At 59.0% G+C, this 20,754-nt stretch overlaps 1 protein-coding gene across 3 annotated transcripts in view; it reads right to left on the reverse strand.

Moving 5' to 3' along the window:
• The window catches only part of SEMA3F (semaphorin 3F), a 28,263-nt gene extending 7,727 nt beyond the window's left edge, over nucleotides 1-20,536 (reverse strand). Inside the window, exons 1-6 of one of the 3 annotated variants that reach the window (XM_032458446.1) lie at nucleotides 20,002-20,533; nucleotides 15,854-16,011; nucleotides 2,608-2,768; nucleotides 2,446-2,508; nucleotides 2,215-2,334; nucleotides 1,411-1,503 (exon numbers count right to left, since the gene is read on the reverse strand). In XM_032458446.1, the coding sequence (XP_032314337.1) occupies nucleotides 1,411-1,503; nucleotides 2,215-2,334; nucleotides 2,446-2,508; nucleotides 2,608-2,768; nucleotides 15,854-15,965 (549 nt within the window). In that variant the 5' untranslated portion in view covers nucleotides 15,966-16,011; nucleotides 20,002-20,533. Of the gene's footprint in view, nucleotides 1-1,410; nucleotides 1,504-2,214; nucleotides 2,335-2,445; nucleotides 2,509-2,607; nucleotides 2,769-15,853; nucleotides 16,012-20,001 lie in introns of all 3 variants that reach the window. The other 2 variants (XM_032458449.1, XM_032458447.1) reach the window with 2 other exon arrangements.
• Between the last annotated feature and the right edge of the window lie 218 nt (nucleotides 20,537-20,754).

Genomic DNA, 20,754 nt, shown 5'->3' on the forward strand with positions numbered 1-20,754 from the left:
CAGGGGAGGGTCGCACTGCAGGTTCCAAAGGAGGTACTTCCTGGTCCAGGTCTCAGAGGTCTCTGCTTTGGGTACCATGAGAGGTACATGGGGTGGGTTTATAGGGACTGAAGCCCCTCCACACCAACTGGCTCAGGAAGACTCTGGCCAGGGCCCCCTTGGGCCACAGAGGCACAATTCTTTGAGCACAAAGGAGTTGCCAACCTGACCAGGGTAGGGGGTACTGGCCAAGGGCTGGGGGTCCTGTTCTTTGCCATTAGGCCCCACCGGGCCAGGGGGCTCTGAGTTATTGTGTTGTTGGGCTTTGTGCCCTACCTGTGGTCCTCAGGACAGATTAATAGGCCAGGGCCTTCTTTCCATTCCCCAACAGAGCCCCCAGCTCCACGTGTCTCCGCAGGGAGCCAGGAGTTGAGGGGTCCAGCCCAGACCACACGGAATTCACAAAGCCCCCTATCCTCCCAGCCCAGCCCTGAAGATGCTAGGAGGAAGGTGAAGATGCTTGGTGAAGGCACTGGGACCAGGACAAGCTCATGAGAAGGGAAAGGGAGGGAAAGGAGAGAGGCACAGAGGCAAGAAGGAGGTGGCAGCAGGTGGCAGGGATGGTGATGGTAAGGTATACACAGGCCTGATTCCAATTACACTCTGCACACGACTTCCTGCACACATGGGGCTGCACACACAGCTCGGCACACATCACTGCCAACACACGGGACCCACTGTTCACACCCTGGACGCACACATACAGAGTCTGAGTGGTCCCACCTTTCAGCACTCCCTGCAGCAGACACACAAGCTCAAGTGACCACTTGCTCTATCACTCATCGGCAGCCCCGGCCACCCTGCCCGCCCCGGCCCAGCCCCAGCCACCTCCCTCCCCAACTCAGGCTCCCTCGGCCCTGTCCCAGGTCATATCTGGTAGACACGCAGCTCTGCCCTTCCCACCCTTGGGGAAGAGAGCTCCAAGCATGGGAGTGTGCAGGACCCTGTGTTAACTCGTGACCCAGGGGAGGCATGGGGCGTGGACACCTGACAGCCAGGTTCCCACTCTGGGTGCTAAATAACATGTGGGTTGGAGAGCACTTGTGCCAAAGCGTGTGTTGGTGTGTGCTCACACATGTCTACACACAAGTGTCCTGAGGGCATGGCTGTCCCCAGGGCTCCTGTCTTCCCCACCTGGTGGCTTCGTGATTTCTTGCCTGCAGGGGTCACACTGAGGCTGACATGAATCCAACCGGGAATGCCTTCAGAGTCTGAGGGCACTGCAGGGGAAGGGGTGGAGGGATGCACAGAGACAGTCGGAAGACCCTGGGGAGACTGGCCTGGGGTGCAGGTTCCTGGGAGGCCAGGCCTAGGGTGAGTTCAGTTCAGAGGCAGTGCTGCCTGGCAAGGGCCTGGAGGGATGAGGCCCACCTGGCGTGGGGCTGTGGGCGTCGGGTGGAGGGCACCATCCGTGGCTCTGCTGCCTCGGCCTCTGACCACCTGCATCTGAGTCCAGGGTGTGGCCTGAGAAGACGAGGAATAGGGGTTAGAGGCAGGGGTGGCAGGGGCTGGGGGAGCGGGCTCGGGCTGCCAGCCTCTCACACCACACATGCCAGGAACACACAGGAGCACATGGGCCCCCAGAGTACATAGACGCACCTGTGTGTGAACACATACCCACAGCTGGTGCACGCCTGCACACACCTGGGCCCCTGAGGTCCAATCGCTCTCACACATGCCCTACAAGGTCACACCAGCGCACACACATGCCCACATGGAAATGGAGAAGGGCAGAAGCGGGCAGGGCGGGGCAGAGCTGAGGAAAGGGCAGCTCTCCCTCCAGCCGTGTAGCAGAAGCTGACCCAGACGTCCAGCCTCCTGACGCTGAGGCCCCGGCCAGGCCCTCTGGCTTGGCTGCAGGGGCACGGTCCACAGGCATAGCCAAGGGAACTGTTGCAACGTATGGAGCGAGCGCTTACTACATGCCAGGCCCAGGGCTAAGAGCTTTGGGAACGTGAGTTCACTGCCTCCTCCTCACACCGACCTGTGAGAAAGGTAGCTATTAGCCCCATTTTCATGTGAGGAAACTGAGGCTCTGAGAGGTGAAAGAAGTCACTCACCCAAGGTCACAGGGCTGAGAAGTGGCAGGGCTGGGGCTCAAGCCCATTCTCCCATCAGAACCCTGGAAGGTAGCTACCAGTGGGGGCAGCACAGAGCCGAGGGAGGAGGGCTTACCTGGGCCCGGCGGCCGCGGTTTACATAGGTGCACATGGGGTTGTAGGCGCCTGTCCCACACACGTACAGGTGTGTTCGGTTCCAGGGCTGGATGAGCCTGACGAAGTTCCCGCACTCACCCTGGGACCAGAGGGAAAGCCAAGGAAATGCCCAGATGCCTGCCTGGCCCTACTGCCTTCCTGGGGTCCCCATTCCCCCACCCCCTTCACCTGTGGCTCCCACTGCACTCACATTGCCATCCTTGCCTGACAGTACGCACTCCTCGATGCGCTGTGGGGAGGCTGCCCAATGGATCTGCCAGATATGGGGGTCAGAGGGCACTGCTGGACAGAGCCCCAAGCCCTGGGGCCCGTGTCCCTCAGCCCCCTGACCCACATCTGGGCTCCCTCTTACAATGAGGGGCTCCCGGTTGATGTCGTGCAGGTCCAGGGACAGCACGTAGTCCTTGCTGCCCACGTACATGCGGTCGTGGTCCTCGTCCTTGAGCAGGATTCGGTAGTCCGTCGTGTTGAGCAGAAAGTTAAAGAAGTGGGCCGTGCCTGTAGCCTTAAGCTCTGTGGGTGGAGGGCAGGGCAGCAGTGAGGGCACTTGGAGACCATCCAGCCATACCCTGCTTTGATGGAGAGGGGACCCCCACCACATGGTCCTCTTACACCCCCACCTTCCCCTCCAGGGCCTACTTGGCTCCCTCTCTAGTCCATGACATCCTGGGAGAAGAAAGTGGGACAGGTGGGCAGGCCAGGGAAGGAACCACATCCAAAGCCAGGGCCCTGATTCATCAGCAGCCCAGTCAGTCTCCGGGTCCCAGTGAAAGGGCAGGGGGTGCAGGCCAGGGCACGTGATGACATCAAAGACTCTGCTTGGATAGGGGTTAATGCTCCCAAGCTCAGGGTGGGGCCAGCTTCCCACAAGGGCCTAAAAGGGTTAATGGGCAGAGGGGTGGGGCAGGCGCAGCCAGGACGCTGGCACAGAGCCAGAGTGCCATGTCCTCACCCCAGCTGCCCACCAGACAGAGGGCAAACCTGGCGCACAGCAAGGACCCCACCTCGCCCGAAGCGGGTTCACCAGGACACTGAAAAGCCCTGCTGGAGCCAAACTGTCCAACAGACGTTGGGCTTCCCCCATACCCCACAGGGCTGCCAGTGGTGGGATCCTCAGGTAACTTTGAACCAGCCAGGAAGTCTTTCCCAGGAAAGAGGCCCCTCTCCCTAATGCTGCAGTGTTCCTGGGGCTGGGGACAGGGTTCAGCTGAGTCCTGGTTCCCTTCTGCTTGAGTCCTTCCTGGGGATGAAGGACAGGAGGAAACTTGGCTAGTGAGAGGCCAATGACAGCATAGGACTCCAGAAAACTTGGGAAACTTCCTCTGGGAGGGGGAGTGCTGAGGGGTCCCCTTGGCAAGCCCCTCCTCCACCTACCCCTAGCTATTTTTAGCTCTTCAGGAGAGGATATTGTTAATGAGGGTGATGAATATTCACCGGCATAGAAGGCTTGAGATGGCAGCACACAGAAGAGTCTGTACATATGCACAGGGCCCAGGTATACACACAAGCACACACATGTCCTACATCAGATCATACATGCCCCGCCTCCCTGCCCCAAAGCTGGTAACCCACTTCACAGGTAGGACAATCAAGGGGAGGCCTGGAGAAGGAGAACTGCTGGGATCTGAGGTCACTGAGAGCCCTAGATGCTGCCTAAAGGTGGAACCAGCAGGTGGCCCCATACCATCAGTCAAGGCCACCCTCTACTCAGGCAGCTGTCTCTGACTGGCCTGGCTGACCCTGAACCCTGCTGTGCGCTGCAACCCTGGAATAGAGCTGGGGAGGCTGCGCCTGAGAGCAGCTTTGACGGGAACTCCAGGATGTGCTGAGATGGGCGTGTGAGGTGGGCTGGGAGCCAGGGGACTCCCACAGCCGACCCAGAGCTCACGTCTGAGGGCGGGGCAGGGCACGCAAAGGCCTCGCCCTTCTCAGCCCTGACTATGGCAACAAGAGAATACAGGTGATGACCTTGGCCAACCGCTGGGACGCAGGGACGCCAAGGGATCAAAGGGCCGATCCCTGCCTGGCTAAGGCCTTGCCTGCCTGTCCGGCGGTGCCTCTGAAGTCCTGGACAGGGTAGCCTGGGCACCTGTCTTGCACCTGTTGTTGGGCCACTCGGAGTCCCCCGCCTGGCCACCCAGTCATAGTGACAACAGGAAAGTAAACACTCCCCCACCCCCTGGGCCAGGAAGTGGCCAGAGAGGAAGTGGGGCTGCCAGCGGAGCACCCCCAGGCGGGGACAGCCCGCCAGGCGTTATTTATACCCTGGCTGGGGGCATGGCCTTGGATGTGCCCTTACTCGTCCTGCTGAACTAGGGGGCATTCGAGGGGTAATGGAGGGGAGGGAGGTGAAGTTCAAGTGGACACCTTTAGACACAGGCACCTGAGGTGGGGGCAAACTCTGAACATCTAGCCCCAGGGATGCAACTAGCCATAATCCCTACCCTCCATCTCTGCCCAGGCTTGGGCCCCTATAAAGTGGAACCTTCCCCTCTGCAGTGCCATAACGCCCAGTGCCAGAGCCCCAAGTCCAAGTCCTCCTCCTGAGTTCAAAGGCCCAGCACTCCAGCGCCATGAGAAAGGCAGGAGAGAGATCACTCAGCAAATGAACAAACAGACTTCCATGTGGAGCAGGAGACCAGCCTTGATCTGACATCCCACCTTTCAACCCTACATGCCCCCTGTACCCTGGGCAGAAGTTGGAATCACTTGGTCATCAGGTACCTATTACGGGCAAAGTCCTGTGCTCACAATATCCAATTTACAGATGAGGATGGAGAGGCACAGGGAAGGGAAGTGACATGTCAGAGTGCATGGAGAGTGGATTCCCACCCAGGTCTGTGGCCTTCTGGGCTGAAGGAGGGGCAGGTCCCAGAAAAGCCAGTCCTGGTGGTGGGGACTGCCTGCCAGGAGGGCCAAGGCCGGAAAGTGACTAGTCCTCCATCGATGGGGCACATGACTCAGGACCCTTGGGACCCCGCCCAGTGGCCACGGGATATGGCGTCAATGGCTCCGTTGTCACAGGACGTGATGTTTTGGTCACTGTGGAAACTGCGAGGGGGGTGGAACCCCCATAAGGCTGTGTGGGTGGGGAAGGGGTGGGACCAAGGGTCAGGAATTTTTGGCTCTGGTGTGGGCTTCTGGCAGTTGGGGTCAGGGAGTGCTCATCGCCCTCATGCCAGATTGTAGGGAAGACAGCCTTGCACCCCCAGCTCCAGACAGGAAGACAGGCCCAGGGCCAAGTGGTGCTCACCTCAGGTCACAGGGTGAGGGGTGAAACAGTGTCCTGTCCTCTCTCTCCCCACCTTGCCACAGGGCAAAGGAACTGGAGGCCTTCATTCCTCAAAGAAGCCTGGGTCAGGGCAGGAGGTGGTCAAGTAGCCCTGGATATCCTGCTCTGACCCCTGGAGCGCTGCCAGCCAGCAGGGCTAGAGCCTGGGGTCCCCAGTCCCACTAAGGAGCAGTGACTTGGGCCAAGGGGACCTGGGGCCTGAGGGGGCATCAGTGTATGTGAGGGAGCTGACATGGACCCAGGCTGCTTGTGTCCTTAGGCCAGTCCCTACCTCTGTTCCACTTGTTCCAGGCCCAGGTCTGATAGCAGGAGCGTCACCCCTCTCCGAACCCAGGACAATACTGAGAGAGGAGTTGGGGCACAACCAAAGGCTCTGTGGGTATCAAGGATTCAAGTCTGGATAAGCTTTGACCTTGGGGAGGGAGGGTGGTGTGCCTCGATGATGCTCCAGGGAAGGGCTCCCCACCCCCATGCCTTCACCCAGGCTGGGCACAGGTTGGGTGGGGTGACATCCGGGAAGGCTTTTCCCGTCATTGGGAAGGAAGAGCCTTTTCTGGCATCAGACACCTCATTTCCGCAGCCGTTCCCAGCCTCAAGCACTCTCCCATGGCCATTAGACACTTGGGGTCCTGGCCCAGAAGGCCTGGCAAAGGTCCAGAGGCAGGGACTTTCTCAGTGCATAGGAGGCTTAATCCTGGGGGTCTCTGTTTCCTTCTCTCTGGGAAGCAGCTGATGATGCCTTACTTTAAAGGAGGCGGTGGACGAGGATAGCACTGAGGAGGCGTGTCTGCAGCCCTCACCCGCAGACCCCAAGTGAGCGGCCCCTGACCCCTACTGCCCGTCTCTAGGACACCAGGTCTATTGCTAGTGAGGCAGGGGCTGCAGCAAAAAGGGGGGTCTCAGAGCAGAGATGGGTACCCCGCCCCCTTGGTTATAGCCCCACAAAGCAGCAGGCTCTGACTGACAGTGTCACCTCCCCTGGCTGTGCTTGGGTTCTGGGGGGTGATAGACAGGTCCCTGCAGCCCAGCCCTGACCTCTGACCTTATGTGGGCTGGTGCAGCCCTAATCCCTAAGCTGAAGAGAAATGAGGTTGGGGTGAGGGGCAGGCGTGCTGGCCAGGGTCTTTGTCCGCAATTCATCCTCCTGCCCTTCTGAGGACGGAAACCAGGAGGACAGGAGATGGCAGCAGGGGCAGCAGCAGAAGTGGCAGGGGCCAGACAATCCCTCCTGGACACCATGTGGGCTCTCGGGAAGGGTGGCCCCCAGCCCCTTCATCACTCCCCCAAGCTGTGAGGGGCCCCAGAGGAAGGCCCGGGGGCTGGGCTGGCCCCCTGGCTCCTGGCCTAATCCTCTTTTAATGAGCGGCCAGCCGGAAGGCCTCAGCCCCTGGCCACAGCCTTGCAACCCTGGAGCCCCAGCCAAGCTGAGCTGGGGGCAGGGCAGCCCCAAAGCCTTTGCACGCACCTTTCTTTTTCCTCAGCACATCCACCTCACTCATATCCCAATACAAAGACCCCAATCCTGGCCAGGCCAACCCAGGGCCCCAGCATCTGCAGGGACATACTAGGGTGACATCTGCCTCGTGCTCCCATGGATCCTCTCCTGGGCATTTACCATTTGTTTCTGTCCAGGTCCCACATGGGGCTGGGCAAGAGAAGCTGTCGCTGCGGATCCAGGTGCTGACTCTCCAATCCCTCCTCCCACTACCGGGGATGTTCTGGATGGGAACCCCTAGAAGCCAGACCCAGGGTTTTGCCTGGGGCTTAAGCTGCCTTCTCCCTGTAGGGGAACCTCCAGGTTCCTCTGGTCCCAAGCCCCTCAAAATCTGTCCTTTCTAATCCCATCCCTGGGCCAAGCTCTCCAGATTAGAGACCCAGAGGCCTCCCTAGAAGCCATCCACACTCGCCCCCCTTCCCCCCAGGCAGGTGAGCCAGGTCGAAGCCAACAAAACCAATTACAGCAGCTCTCACCCAATTAGCAACTAATTATGGCCTCGTAGTCCATTCAACATAATTAACATGTAAATGACTCTGCGTGTTTATATTCAATAACAGCTCTGATTGAATTTAATTTAAATGTCTGAACTGGGGATCCAGTTACCGTATTTCACCACTTAGAGCTGCCACTCCCTGGGAAGGTCGCTTCCCCCAGGGGAGAGGGACCCAAAGCCAGAGTGCAGGGTGGAGGGGCAGGCACCAGGACACTGGCCCAGGCCAGGAGAGGGTGGAGATAGTTGTAATTCCTGCCTCCCTGACATGCCTATCCCAGGGGTGCGGGGAGGTGGTGAGGTCAGAAGAGTCCCCAGTGGGACCCTCAAGATGGGAAATCCTCTGAAACAAGGGGCCCCTCTTAAGGGCTACTGTAAACATCCCAGCTGTTCAGTAAACACCAAGCTGGAGCCAAGCTGGAGCAGCCCAGCTGGGCCAAGCTCTGCTGCAGGCTTCCCTCCCATTTTGGGGGCTGGGGGCTGGGGCCTGGGGCCTGGAGCCAGTAGGCCCAGGCATGCTGTTCCCACGCCCGTTCCGCCCCAGCGCCCACCTGCTCCGCCCAGGAGGAGACAGGCTGAGGGCACAGCTCATCCCGACCTAGGAGAAGCTAGGAGGGAAAGGGCAGCAAGGTCACTTCCTGGCACACATGCCAGGAGGATACTAGCAGTTCTACACCTCTCCCCTCTAAGGATGTCGAGTGACTTTCGACCAGCAGGTAGGGGGCCCTCCGGCCTAGATGCCTCCATTGGTCCCTGCCCACCCCCAGGGCCCCATGGTGCCTGATGGTTCTAGGTCTGGCCTGGTGGCTCAGGGTGCCAGGAGGTCCTACGTGGACCCTAATGTGCACGGCTGCCTGTGAGGACAGCTTTGGGCATCCAGCAGCCAGGCAACAATGTTCAGAGCTCTAGCAGCCCAGCTTGGAGAAGGCACAGTGTGGTCAAGACAGCTGGCTTGAAGGAGCAGGGTGGCCCCTGTGCATGGGGTGGAGGGAGGGGGCCTGAGCCAGGCAAGCAGCTTACACTGGAATGTGCCCCAAGAAGTGGGAAGGGGTGGTAAGAGGGGTGGGTCCTGAGGGGAGGATGGTACTGATCCATTTCTCAGGTGGGGAGAGTGGATCAGGGCCTCCAGTTCCACAGGACTGGGGGCCTGCCCCTCCTCCCACATTCCAGACCTGGCCCGGAAACCCCTCACTCCTTCCTCCACCACCTCCTCCTCCCTGTGACTACAAAAGACAACAAACTCTCCATGGCTCATTTACTCTGATAAATCAACCAGACAGACAGGCCAGGATGGGACCCACAGGCTGGTGGGTGTCAAGACATTCCCCCTGCCCTGGGCCCAGCCCCCATCTCTCCTGCCCTCCTTAGACTCCTGGGCTCCCAGCAGCCCCTCCAATCACTCACCCCAAGATGTCCCAGACAGTGTTAGCCCCCTCCCCAAAATTCAGATGGGGAAACTGAGGCACTGCACAGACAGATATGTGCTCATGGTCAGCACTGGGGGACGCAATGAGGCTGTGTCAGGAGCCCAGGCAGGACTCAGCTGGTTGTCAGTCCAGAAAGGCAGGGAGGACTCCACGCGGGCCTGGTGCTGGGACTAGAGGGGGCTGAGCAACATGACAGTGTGGGCGGCCCTGGGCAGAGCCCCACGGAGTGCCACCCACTCCACCTTGGGTGCTACAGGAGCCCATGAGGCCCCCGCATTCTAGCTGTTGCTCTGCCCAGTGTAGCATATGACCCACAAGAGCCACCCATGCTGGCTGACCAGCAGGTATACAGGCAGTGGACTCTGCCCTTGGGACAAAATGAGAGGATCAGCACTGAGCCCTAAATGGGAAGAAACAAGGCTCTTGGCTGGTGCAGAGACCTTAGAGGAAAGAGCATGTCCGGGTAGGAAGCCAAGGAAGGGTCACGATGGTGATGGGAGGAGGTGGAGGCAAGGGGGTTCCAGGGGGAGGAAGGAAGGAAGAAGTGGGGGAAGGGGGGACTGGAGCTAAGGCCTTACATCCCAAAGGTTTCCGGGTCCCTGGAGGAGCCTGTTGCTTGGGGGCTGTCCCTGCCCTGCAGACATGTAGCAGAGAGGCAGCCCCAGTGAGAACATCACGTCAGCCCAGCCAAGACCTCGCTCTGCCACGGGCTGGCCTCCTGGACCCTAGGCCAGCAGCCACCGCCCAGACCCCATTCTTTGCTGGGTCAGGATCAGTGGTCAGGGTCTGGAGCCCAGGAGGCCTCTGCCTTCTCCCTGGGACTGCTCAGAGCCCAGGAAAGGGTTGGGGGGGTGGGGCCTGTAGGTCTGCCAAGCTCAGGCACCCACGTGAGCTGGGCTTTGGATTGAGACTGGAGCCTTCTGGCATCCAGGCCTCTGGCAAGAGCCCTCTTGCTATTTCTAAGAAAAATGCAGCAAAAATCTTCTCTGCTTCTCCAAAGCTCCAAGGACTCCCTTGAGGCGGAGCTCAGATTCCCAGGACAGCGCCAGGCCAGGCCAGGAAAACATGCTCTCAACCTTGCCATGAAGAACCCCAAGTGAACAACCCAGGCCTGGTTAGCCCTAGGACAAGCTGCAGGAGCCAGAACAGTGCTCAAGGGGCATGGGGGTGGTGGCGGTGGTCATTACAGCTGCTCATGAGCACCAGCCAGCCTGGGGTGTTCATCTAGTGGGGAGCTCCTTCCAAGGTATCCCCTCCATGAGTGCATCTCTGTCATTGGATTTTGCCCAATATTATCTGGTACCTCTGCCATGAAAAAGAGAGCTTAAAAACCACAAGGAAAATGTGCAAACTCTATATCCTAGAACTGAGAGCAAGACTCTATCTAGTATCTTGCCCTTTCCCCAAATGTTGCACCACACACACCCCATCTCTGCTCTTGCTCTTCCCTCTCCTGCCATCTCCCTTCCCCCATTTGAGATGTAGCCTCCTCCATGAAGCCGGCCCAGATGCCCATGTAGGAATCCTCAGGGGCCCTCTTGCAGTCTTTTCCAAACACCATCTGCCTCTCCAAAGGTTAGAAATCTAGAGGGAGAGGTGAGGCACTGAAGACTCCTTGGGGACCCCAGAATCAGCCCTCACCTGTCTGCCACTCTCACCCTCTGAGACTTCCTTTGCTGGGGCCATAACTGTATTCACAAAGTTAATCCTCCCCAAACCATAATGAGGTCAGCACCATTCTTACCCCCTTTTTCCGGGTGAGGCAGCAGGGACACAGAGGGACTTCACTATGCAAGGTCTACCCACAGCCAGGATGCAAGCAAGGCAGCTTGGGCCCTCAGGATGCTGCTTCCAAGGGGCCACTGTCATCCCCACCTTACACAGGGAAGCCAGGGGTGGGAGAGCTTAAGCCACTTGTCCAAGGTCACACAGCTGACGAGGGTAGAATAGGGGTCTGTCTGCTTTCAGGGTCTGCCTTCTCAATCACCACCAGCACCACCTCTGCATTCTATCAAATTTAAGCACCCTATTCCCTGCCCTGGGGGAGGAGTTAGAGGTCTCCCATGAGTCAGGAGCCAGGTGACCACAGCTCTGAAGACACCCTCTGGGCCTCTACCACCTCTGGAGGGGTCACAGGGTTGGAGGTGCACATACACAGGTGCAGACAGCCAAGAGCCCACTCTGAGGCCGTTGCCTTGCAAGCCACAGGGTGAAAGATGCCTTTATGGGCCAGGATGAGATTTTTATCTTGGCGGTTTCTCTTTAAATTCTTTACGATTACGAAGCAGCGGGGGCTGCCAAGGAACATGATTTACTCCTTGAGCATGCACCAGCTCCTCACTCAGTGCCAAAGGAAGCTGGAGCCAGGGAGGGAGGGGTGGGCATCATGCCAGGGAACCCGAGACAAGGCCTGTGCTGCGGAGGCCCAGTCAGTGGCGGTCCCATCTGAAGCTTGGCTGGACCTGGAAGGACCACAGCAGAAGGCCTCTGGCCCTGATCTGGCTGACCCAGGTTCTCGGCAAGCATAAGGACCTGCCCTGCTCTCTCGAAGAGCTGATCCCTGGCCAGCTGAGGGGCAGCCAGCCAGCCCTGAGGACCTCCCAATTCTCGAAGTGGTCACTTCCAAGTCCCCTTTCAGAAGTGAGGCAGCTCTCATTTCCAGGAGAACTGAGATCCCAAACACAGGGATCTGGACTCAAGTTCATACTTTGCATCTTCCTTCCTCCCTCTTCAGGCTCATCCTGGAATACCCACCCTTCCCCAGTTGGCTAGCTCTAAGTCCACTGTAGCTGTCAAAGCCACCTGACCCCTACCCAGCTCCCTGGTGCCCTCTCTGGCCTCTGAAGTTCCAAGCCTGTGTGGCTGGCCAGGGAGCCCCTGGAGGGCAAGGGCGGGTCCCCAAGCTCCCCAGCCCCACTCCCACAGTGCAGTCAAGCCTGCTAAGTTGAGGTTTGTTAATGACACTTACATTTCAATCCATATTCACCAAGTACTCACTCCCCCTTCAGTGAAGTAAACGGACTGTGACCCCTCCTAACCTCCAATCTCCTCATTTCCTAATAAGGAGACCTGGTGACTCTGGGTCTCTGATGCCACATGCAAATGATGTAGGAGGTGGCACTGTGCTGGGCCATTAGCCCCAGAGGCTCAAAGGCTGGGCTGAGGCGGGTTGGTGGGGAGTGATCAACACCCACCTCTTAACTCTCCACCTGCAGAACATTGTTCCCACAGAGCAAGCCAGATGTGCCCTGAGTCTGAGAAGGTTGACCCCCAGGGCTACTCTGGACATAGGAGCCCTCTTCTCTCCTGGACCTTGGTTTTCCTTCTCCGAAAAGAGAGAGCTTCCTAGGGGTCTCTGATCAGTGGTGGGGCTGGGGTGATGGAGGGCTGGATTTATAGGACATAAGCAAACCCAAAGGCTAATCTTCAGTGGCAGAGGGCACAAGACGCCTGCCAGTTCTAACCCAGCCCTCTCCTTGGAAAATGAGGCTGGGCAGGCTAAAGGTGGCACTGCAGGGTCCTGGAACCCTAGCCCTAGCCCATGGGAGAAGGCTGTGCCTGCATCCCCCAACCTGCCCTCTACTCTCAGTCCTGAGACATACTGAGACATCAGGTCGAGCCTGAGTGACCCAGGAAGCCTCTGGGTCCTTTTCCTCACAGGAAACCCAGGGGGCACTCCTCCCACCTACCAGGCCTTGGAGGGACTACCACTTGGTTATCATCGTGGGTACCTACTGTTACTTCTATTATTTTCATCTTTCCTGACCTCCCCAGGTGAGGTGACCTTCCACTCCATCTCCCTACTCCTGCCTCAGTTTCCCCATAGCCCAGCCACCTCATGTCAACACAAAACCCCTTTCCCGCACCAAACACCTCTTGGCCCCAAGTCCTGGCCAAAGCCAGCCCAGGCAGCAGCAATGTATTGTGGGGGTGGCTTCCTGGGAAAAAGTAAACATTCCCCAAGCTGAACAAAGGAACTGGCAGGGCCGTCACACCTCCCTGCTGCATCAGGAGGTGGTACCCCAGGGCTTGAACCGTCTCAGGAAGAGGGAAGGGAGTTTTTTTTCTCCCAGACTTGGCCAGTGATTCTGAGGTTAAGGGGACTCCAGGCACAGGCAAAGATGGTAGGAAGACAGAGGGTCCTGCTGGCCAGGCTCTCTAGTCCTAAGCATCCACGAGCTCTCAAAAACTACCTCTCCTGCTCCTGGAAATCTTCCCCACTTGACCACTCATGTCTGCCTGACCTTGGCTATGCTGCTGATGGAAGCTCAGGAGATGGGCCATAGGAGCCCCCAACCCTGACTGAACCCTAGGCCCCTTCCTTACACCCTCTTGGCTTTAGGTCTGGCTGGGGTGCCCAGGAGGATAGGCAGGCAGCAAGCCCAAGCCTGGCCCAGTTCCTGCCTTTGTTCCCTTATCTTCCCTGAGCAGCATGGCCCCTCATACCAGCACCTCCGGCTTGGAGGGTCTGGCCTGACCAGGCTGGAACTAGCACCTCCCAGCTGTGGAGGGACCCAGCCAGGGGAGGGGATATGCCTAGGCTGAGTCCCTGAGGTATGCCAGTGGCTATATTCATCTAAGGCACAGATGGAGAAACTGAGGCATGGAGTAGGAGTGACCACCCTTGCTCTTAAGAGTGCCCTCTCTGTGCCCCTCATATATACCCGGGAGAAGCTCCCCACAGCCCTGGCCACAGCCAGGCCAGGACTCAGGTTCTGTAGGTGTTGGTCTCCATTCTCAATGCCACCAACACTCTCTGGGGCCCTACTCCTCCCTGAGAGCCACGACGTACGCATGATCTGGCTGAACATCCAGCCCGGGGGGTGCATGGAGCCTGGGGTACAGTAAATCCCAGGTGGCATGGACCAACTGGGTGTCCACTGTCTTTTCAGCCAGTTTGACTGTGAGCATTCCTGCATCTTGTTCACTGCAGAGTCCCCAGTACTCAGCACAGGGCCTGGCACACAGTAGATGCTTGAGTATCTGCTAAACTAAGTGACATCTCAGCAGAAAATTAGGACAGGAGATCAAGTAGGAAACAGGAATGGTCATTCAGGGCAGGGAAACCTGCGTTTGCCAAGGCACAGAGGCCCAGGGATGGGGTGGCCCCAAGCAGCCTACAGCCCCACCCCAGGCAGCCACAACAGTCAGCACCACAGGCTGGCTGCCAGCGAGCTGGGCTTTTAGTCACTGCGGGTGTCGGCTTCAGAGCTAATTGAGAGGGAATCGACCTGACCGATGTGGGCGTCAGGCGTCAGCAAGGCCAGGACTCCAGGGTTCTATTTCTGGCCTCGCCTCTGCCTCGTGCCTGACCTTGGCCCTGCCCTTGCCTGAGCCTCAGTTTCTCCCTCTGGAAAACAGGAACAAAAGCCTTTGCCCCATTGCCCCTGGCAGGTCCAAGAAGGTTTAAAATGAGTGTACAGAGGACCTCCCTATGTCTCATTCCTCCTGCTTCTTCTCATGGGTCTCCAGGGAGATGACAAAAATAATACCCAGAGTGGATGTTTGAGCTCCAGAGTCCCAGGGGTGTGGAGACCAAGCCACCTCTCCCTTCTGTGTAGGGAGGGGATGCCCTACTCCCCCTGCCAGCACCCTGGGCTGGGAAAGGGGTGAGAGGGGGATCAGGTCCCTTTCAGTATTTATTAATCTGCTCTGAGGCATTCCACCAGGGAAGGGTAGATGTATCAGCAGAATAAATATCTCACCTTCCCAGGCCTAGGAGAGGGGTTGTTTTCCTACAACGCAAACCGATCAATTCTGCCCATTTCTCAGGCCCTGTGCAGGACTCCTTTCAGGTACATCCTCAGAAATTCACTCCCCTCCACCATCAAGTTGCAGGGGTGGGATGAAGCCAGGACAGGGGCTCTACTGGGAGACATGGGAACACAGTGAGGTGGCAGCTGGGCCTCAGCCAAGTGCGAGGAAGGAAAGGTCAGCCCACTCTTTCAACCCTAGTAAGTGTGCCCAGAAATCTAGCCAGTCAGGGCTGTCAGCCCCACCCAGGGTAGGCAGCTGGACAAAGTGACCCTGGGCCAGAGGAGGGCCAAGGCTGAGAAGTCAGCAGCGACCCCAGGTTCCCCAGGCCCCAGCATGGCCTCTGCCCCTTATCCCAGGCAGAGGGTAGACTCTTTGGATCATGCACATCTTTGAGGAAGAGACTGGTGAGTGAGCCATCTGTACGCCTGGGTACATGTGCCATGCATGTTCACCTGCCTAGTGGGTTAGCTGCAAAGGTGATGGAGCTGGGGGACCAGCCTCTCATTCTGCAGACCTCAACTCATCATTAAAACCTTCCAGTGACTTCAGGCAAAGTGCTCACTGAGGATTTCAGGCCTGTCACAACACCACGTGCACTCCTCGAACTCACCACGTGGCCTACCCTCCAGTCACAGCCAGCAGCTCCCTCCCCAATTCCTGGGAACCCCTCCCACTGGAGACCCAAAGGAAGGTTCCTCAAGCACCCAGGAATCAAGAGCAGGTCCTGCTCCTCCAGGTTCCTGAGGCCTCAGTGTCTGCACAACTGTCTAACCCTCCATCCAAGGGACTGCCCAGGGCAAAACCAGCAGCAAGGAAGGGCTTCTGCAAACACAAATTTGAAAGGTGTGACATCTCACACAGAGGGAGATGGTCTTCGGACCCTCGCCCAGAGACTTCACATTCTGACTCTAGGGACCCAGACTCAGAACCCTTCTCTAAATGTCTATGTAGTCCAGTCTCCAGCCTTTCCCAGCAAGTCATCACCTCCCTGTCCCCTCCACACATACCAAGGGTGACCCATGTGGCGTACAATTTGTCATGGTTTTGCTTTGACCTCTCCTCTCTCTCCTGTGCAACAGGGCCAAGTGCTCTGGACAGAGGAGGACACTAGGGGACAACAAGGCAGCCTCTTACCTTTGAAGGAAAGCCGGACCCGGGGCATGGCCAGGAGGTGGTCCTGGGTTGGGGTGGCTGGCCAGGCCCCAGTCAGTAGGGAAGCCCAGAGGAGGAGACCAGCGACAGGCATTGTGGGAGGGGCCTAGGGCCCAGGAAGCAGGCGGCCGTCTAGACACCTGGGAGGGGGAACCAAGATTGGAATGTGTGAGGCAGATGGGGGTGTCCAGCCCTACCAACATTTCCCTTGTGTAATTCTGCCCAAGGTAGCTCAGTTTCCCTATCTGAACATATAGGGTGATGGACGTCTCCTTGCTCACATCTTCAGCCTGGGGCCATGAATGCCCCAGTATGCAAACTTCATATACTTTCTTGTCCCTGCCAATAGGCCTGAAGACCAAGCAACTAGGTGCAGCCTGGGGTCACCAGGGCTATCAGAAGCCACTGGAGACTCAAACCCTCCCCCCACCACAGCACCCTGAATTCCATTCACAGGTCAAGCAGACTATCTTACAACCCTCTCCAGCTCCCAACAGGCTCTCTCCCTTGCATCCTCCCTGAATCAACATGGGCTGTTCCTTCCTTTTCCCACCTCAAGGAACAGGGGAAGAGATGGGTCCAGTCCTGCCAGCTCAAGCCAAACCTCTCCCCCCAGTATAGGGAAATCTGACCCTGATTATTGGGGTTGGGGCATGAAAGAGTGGAGGATGAGTGAGACACATGCAGACAGCCTAGAGTAGAAGAGAGACAGTAGCCAGAAAAAGAGAGGCAAAGAACAGCTGAAATATTTTACTGAAATCACAGCAGGAGGTATCCAGGTCAGACATACAGAAGGACTTCCTGCCATGAAAATTTCCAGTTCTGCCTATAGAGAGCAAAGAAGGGAAGCTAGGATGGCCAGCAGGCCTGGGGCAGGGTCTGAGCTAGCCTCAGTGTCCCCTGCAGAGCTCCCATACCCCCAGCAGGCCCAAGTCTCCAGACAATGTTTTTCAAATATTGTCTCCCCAGGCAGGCTGGCTGTTGGGTAAACGCAGCCCAGCACCAGTTGTCAGAACATATTGCTCCCTCCCGGCAAAAACCAGTGCCAACTTCCCAACCCCCCCACCCAGATGCACTGGGGATGGGGGCACTAAGAATGACAATGTGAGCCCCTCCCCCAGATCTGTCTGATTATTTCTTTCTCCCATGGGAGGCAGGACCCCAGGCTCATTTCTAGGAGCTTGGGGTGGGGTGGGGTGGGGGTAAGAGGTATTATGGCCTGTTAATTCCCTGCAGTGGCTAACATACACTGAGGCAAGGCCCAGGCTTCACATCTGACCATCAGGCCCTACTGGACAGACCCTGATGCCCTCCTTAGACCCACCTCCCTGGATCCCTTGCCTCTCCTGCCAGGCAAAGCATTGATAGTTCGTCAGACAGGAAGTGCAGCTTAAAGCCTCCTCGCCCATTCCCCAGGTGGTGCCCTCTGTGGAACACCCTCTCCTGAGTGCCTGACACACCTCTCATGTTCCTTCAAGATCCCCCATCACAGATGCTCCCTCCTGGGGAGGCGGGCTGAGGAAGAGGGGAATCAGAAACACCCCCTCCCCGAGTCTGCTGGGGCCCAAAGCTGCAGCTGACCGAATGGCAAGCGCTGATGAGGGGGGCAGATGGGAGAAAGGGCTGTGCAGCTACCATTACCCTTGGGGTACACCTGGGAGGCCCCCACTAACAGTTGTGGATACACACACATCCACATTTACATGCCTGCACATGTTCTCACAAGCATGTAGTTGCTCAAGAACTTGACCTGCTAGTTGGGTGGGGCTCAAGGAAGCTGGGAGACACTGTCCTGGCTTGGGGAGGACAAGATGCAGCCTGGGTCCCTTGGAGAGCTTCGATCCTGTATCACAAGGGATTCAGGGTGACTAACCTCCCCCCCTACCCTGTGACCTCATTTCTCCTACATCCATTTTCATGGTGACAAGGTCAGGATCACCACAGACAGTGTGGAGTTCCCCAAGGTGTCCAGGAAGGTGGAGGGTCTTGCTTCACTGGGCCGCTACAGGGACCTCCCACAATGCTTTGGCCCTTTAAAGGGGTGAATGGGGGATGTTCAAATCTGTTGGGGCCTCAGGCCCAAGTCCAGGTCCCCTCTTCGGCAGCGGCAGCGTGGGTGATGGAAGGAGAGTTGGAGAGGGAAGAAAGAAGAGAAAGAGAAGGACAGAAAGAGGAAAGGGAAGGACATTTCCACAGTTGCTTCCCCTCTGCCAGCCCCTAGATGCATTCCACTCAACCTCAGCCCCAGAGAAGCCCCCAGTGTGGCCCAGCCCAGGTGGGTGGACAGAGAGGGAACAGCCACCGCCACCTGGGAGCCCACCAGGAGGAGAGCGGAGAAGGAAGGAAAGAAGGCTGGTGGGAGGGAGCAAGGGAGGGAGGCAGGCGGGAGGGAGGAGGAGAGAGGGAGGAGAGAGGGAGGGACGGAGGAGAGACGTTCGAACAAAGAACCGAGGAGCTGGGGCTGGCAAGGGGTGCAGGGAAGGGGCCGCCAGACAAGGGGGTCTGGAAGCACCTGGGGGCGGGGCAGGGGGCTAGGAGGTCGAATTGTCCAGCCTGATCCAGACTTCCCAGGCTTGGAGGGGAGGCCAGGAGTGGACAGCCTGCCTCAGAGAAGGTTGGTGCCTCTGAGCTGAGAACTGTCTGGATGGAAGGGAGGCAGGAGCAGGGGCTGCGGGGGAACACGGTGAAGAAATTATTAACAGCACCCACCCCCACCTAGCTCCACTGATACTCCCCTCATCAGGCCAGAGCTCCTTCCTGGCTCCTTGGCTTCCCCCTCCCCCAACACCCCATGGACTAAGAAGCAGAGACACCCCAGTATAGCTGGGATTGAAACCCTTTCATGGTCAGGGTTTTCCAGTCAAGGTCACCTAGGCTTGGCTCCATCTTCCCCCTAAGATGTGCCTAGAGCAGCAGGGGGCTGAGGCTGGGCTCCTGGCCTTCTCTCCCCAACCCCCGCACTTCTGGGCCTCGCTTCTTCAGAACTGAGGGATAGCAGCAGAGGTAGGCGTGCCCAGTGCCCTTACCTTCCAGGACACCCTACCCCAAGGGTCTAGGCACACTCCCTCTGCAGCTTGGGGGAAGGTCCCAGCTCCATCCAACCACCTGGGCTGGGATGAGCCTCCCAACCTCTGGGTGCAGTTTCCTATCCCTGCAACTAGGACAAGGGCTTCTGGGAGACAATCTGGATGAATTCAGGAAGACAGGAATCCCCAATCTGACCCAGCTCCAGGGTGGATACACCAGTGACTCCAGTTCAGTCCCTCTACCCCGGGTGTTCATGAGCTGATGTTCACAACACAGTTATCTCAAGAATTAGAAGTTATTTATCCAGACAGGCCTCCAGCTCTAGCTCCAGCTGACCCCTCCTGCCAGCCCTGCTTCATTCCTTGGCCACCTTGACACTCTCTGGTCTCACCTGCTCTAGGCAAGCCCAACAAGCTCCTAGTGTCCCCTGCCCACTTCACCACTGGGGCCCCAGTCTGCTCAGATGGGGGGCTTGAGTGTAGGCTCTCCCAGCTCACCTACACCCCACATACAGCAGGGCCCCCAATCCAAGCAAGACTCTCTGCGGGAAAAGCAAACCCAAACTAGCAGCCAGGGGTCAGGGGCTGGCACAGAGCTGGGAGAAAAGCCTTGGGGCTGGCTATCCTCTGGCCCTGCTGATCCTGGAGACCCTCCACGTGAGGGCTGCCAATATACCGCTTCCCTTCTACTGGACGATCCCAGATCCACTCACTGAGGCAGGGAAGGAATACCTACTAGGGAGAGCTGCCTGAGGCGTTAGTGGGAGAGCTGAGCCAGAAGGGGCATCAGGCCTCCTGCTCCAGGAACAAGGCGGTGGAGGTATACGGGAGCACCCACTGACCCAGAACGTTTCGCAAAAAAGTTGCTTTGCACACTGGTGACCCCGCAGGCCACATCATTCACTCATCCCTACATCGCCTCAATGTTGAGGGTCCGGGCAGCCCAGACAGGTACAGCGCCCACACTGGTCCGCGGGAGGCCCCCTGGCTCTCCAAGCCCCGCGCCCCAGACACTTCCTCAGAGTTGCAGCGCCGCGGGTCCCAGAGGGACGGCGGGGTGGTCCGGCCGCCTTCCCGCTCCCTCCCGGTTCCCGCCGCACTCACCTCTTCCACGGCGGCGGGGCCTGGGCTCCCGAGCGGCGGCGGCGGCTGCGGCGGCAGCAGAGCGGCTCCCGGTTGGGCCAGTTCGCTCTAGCGGCCCCCCGGGGCCATGGCCCTGCCCGCGCCCTCTCGCCGCTGTGTCTGAGCCGGGGTCGGCGCCGCGGCCCCGGCTTAACGGGTTCCTTGGGCTTCGGGTGCGTCAGCAGCCGAGTCCCTGGGCCCCATCCTGGGCCATGGGAAGGCTCAGGGGCGCTCGGGGCCGCCTCCCCCGGGGTGGGCTGCGGGCGCCCCCTGGCCGGCGCGCCGAGGGCGCATTCCCCGGCGAGGGGCGCGGGCGACGGCGCGTGCTGGGCTTCGGGGCGCTGCGCTCGGCTCGGCCCAGTGGCGCTGTGCTCGCCCTGGTCTCTGGAATGGGGCCGGGCGGCTGCGCTGGGCTGCGCTCGGGGTTCGCCGGACGGCGGGCGTTCGCTCGCTCGCTTGCTGGCTCTGGTCTCGCGGCCGCCGGCGGGACCCGGCGCTCGGAGCCGCGCGGGGAGCGCCGGCAATTGGCCGCCCGTGGGCGACATTTGCATAGCGCGGCCCCGCCCCGCCCGCCCCGCCCGGCCCCACCCCCGGGGGCGGGGACCCGCCCGGCCGCCGTCCCGCCCCCGCTCCACCTGTCCGCGGGCTGGGCTCGGGGGCTGCCAGGCGGTGGGGCAGCCTGCGCCCGGGGGAGCTAATCTGCACTCCCCGCGCCCCCGCCCCGGCTTCGCGGGC

Source organism: Camelus ferus, chromosome 17 (genome assembly GCF_009834535.1).
Source record: "Camelus ferus isolate YT-003-E chromosome 17, BCGSAC_Cfer_1.0, whole genome shotgun sequence".
NCBI lineage: Eukaryota > Metazoa > Chordata > Mammalia > Artiodactyla > Camelidae > Camelus > Camelus ferus.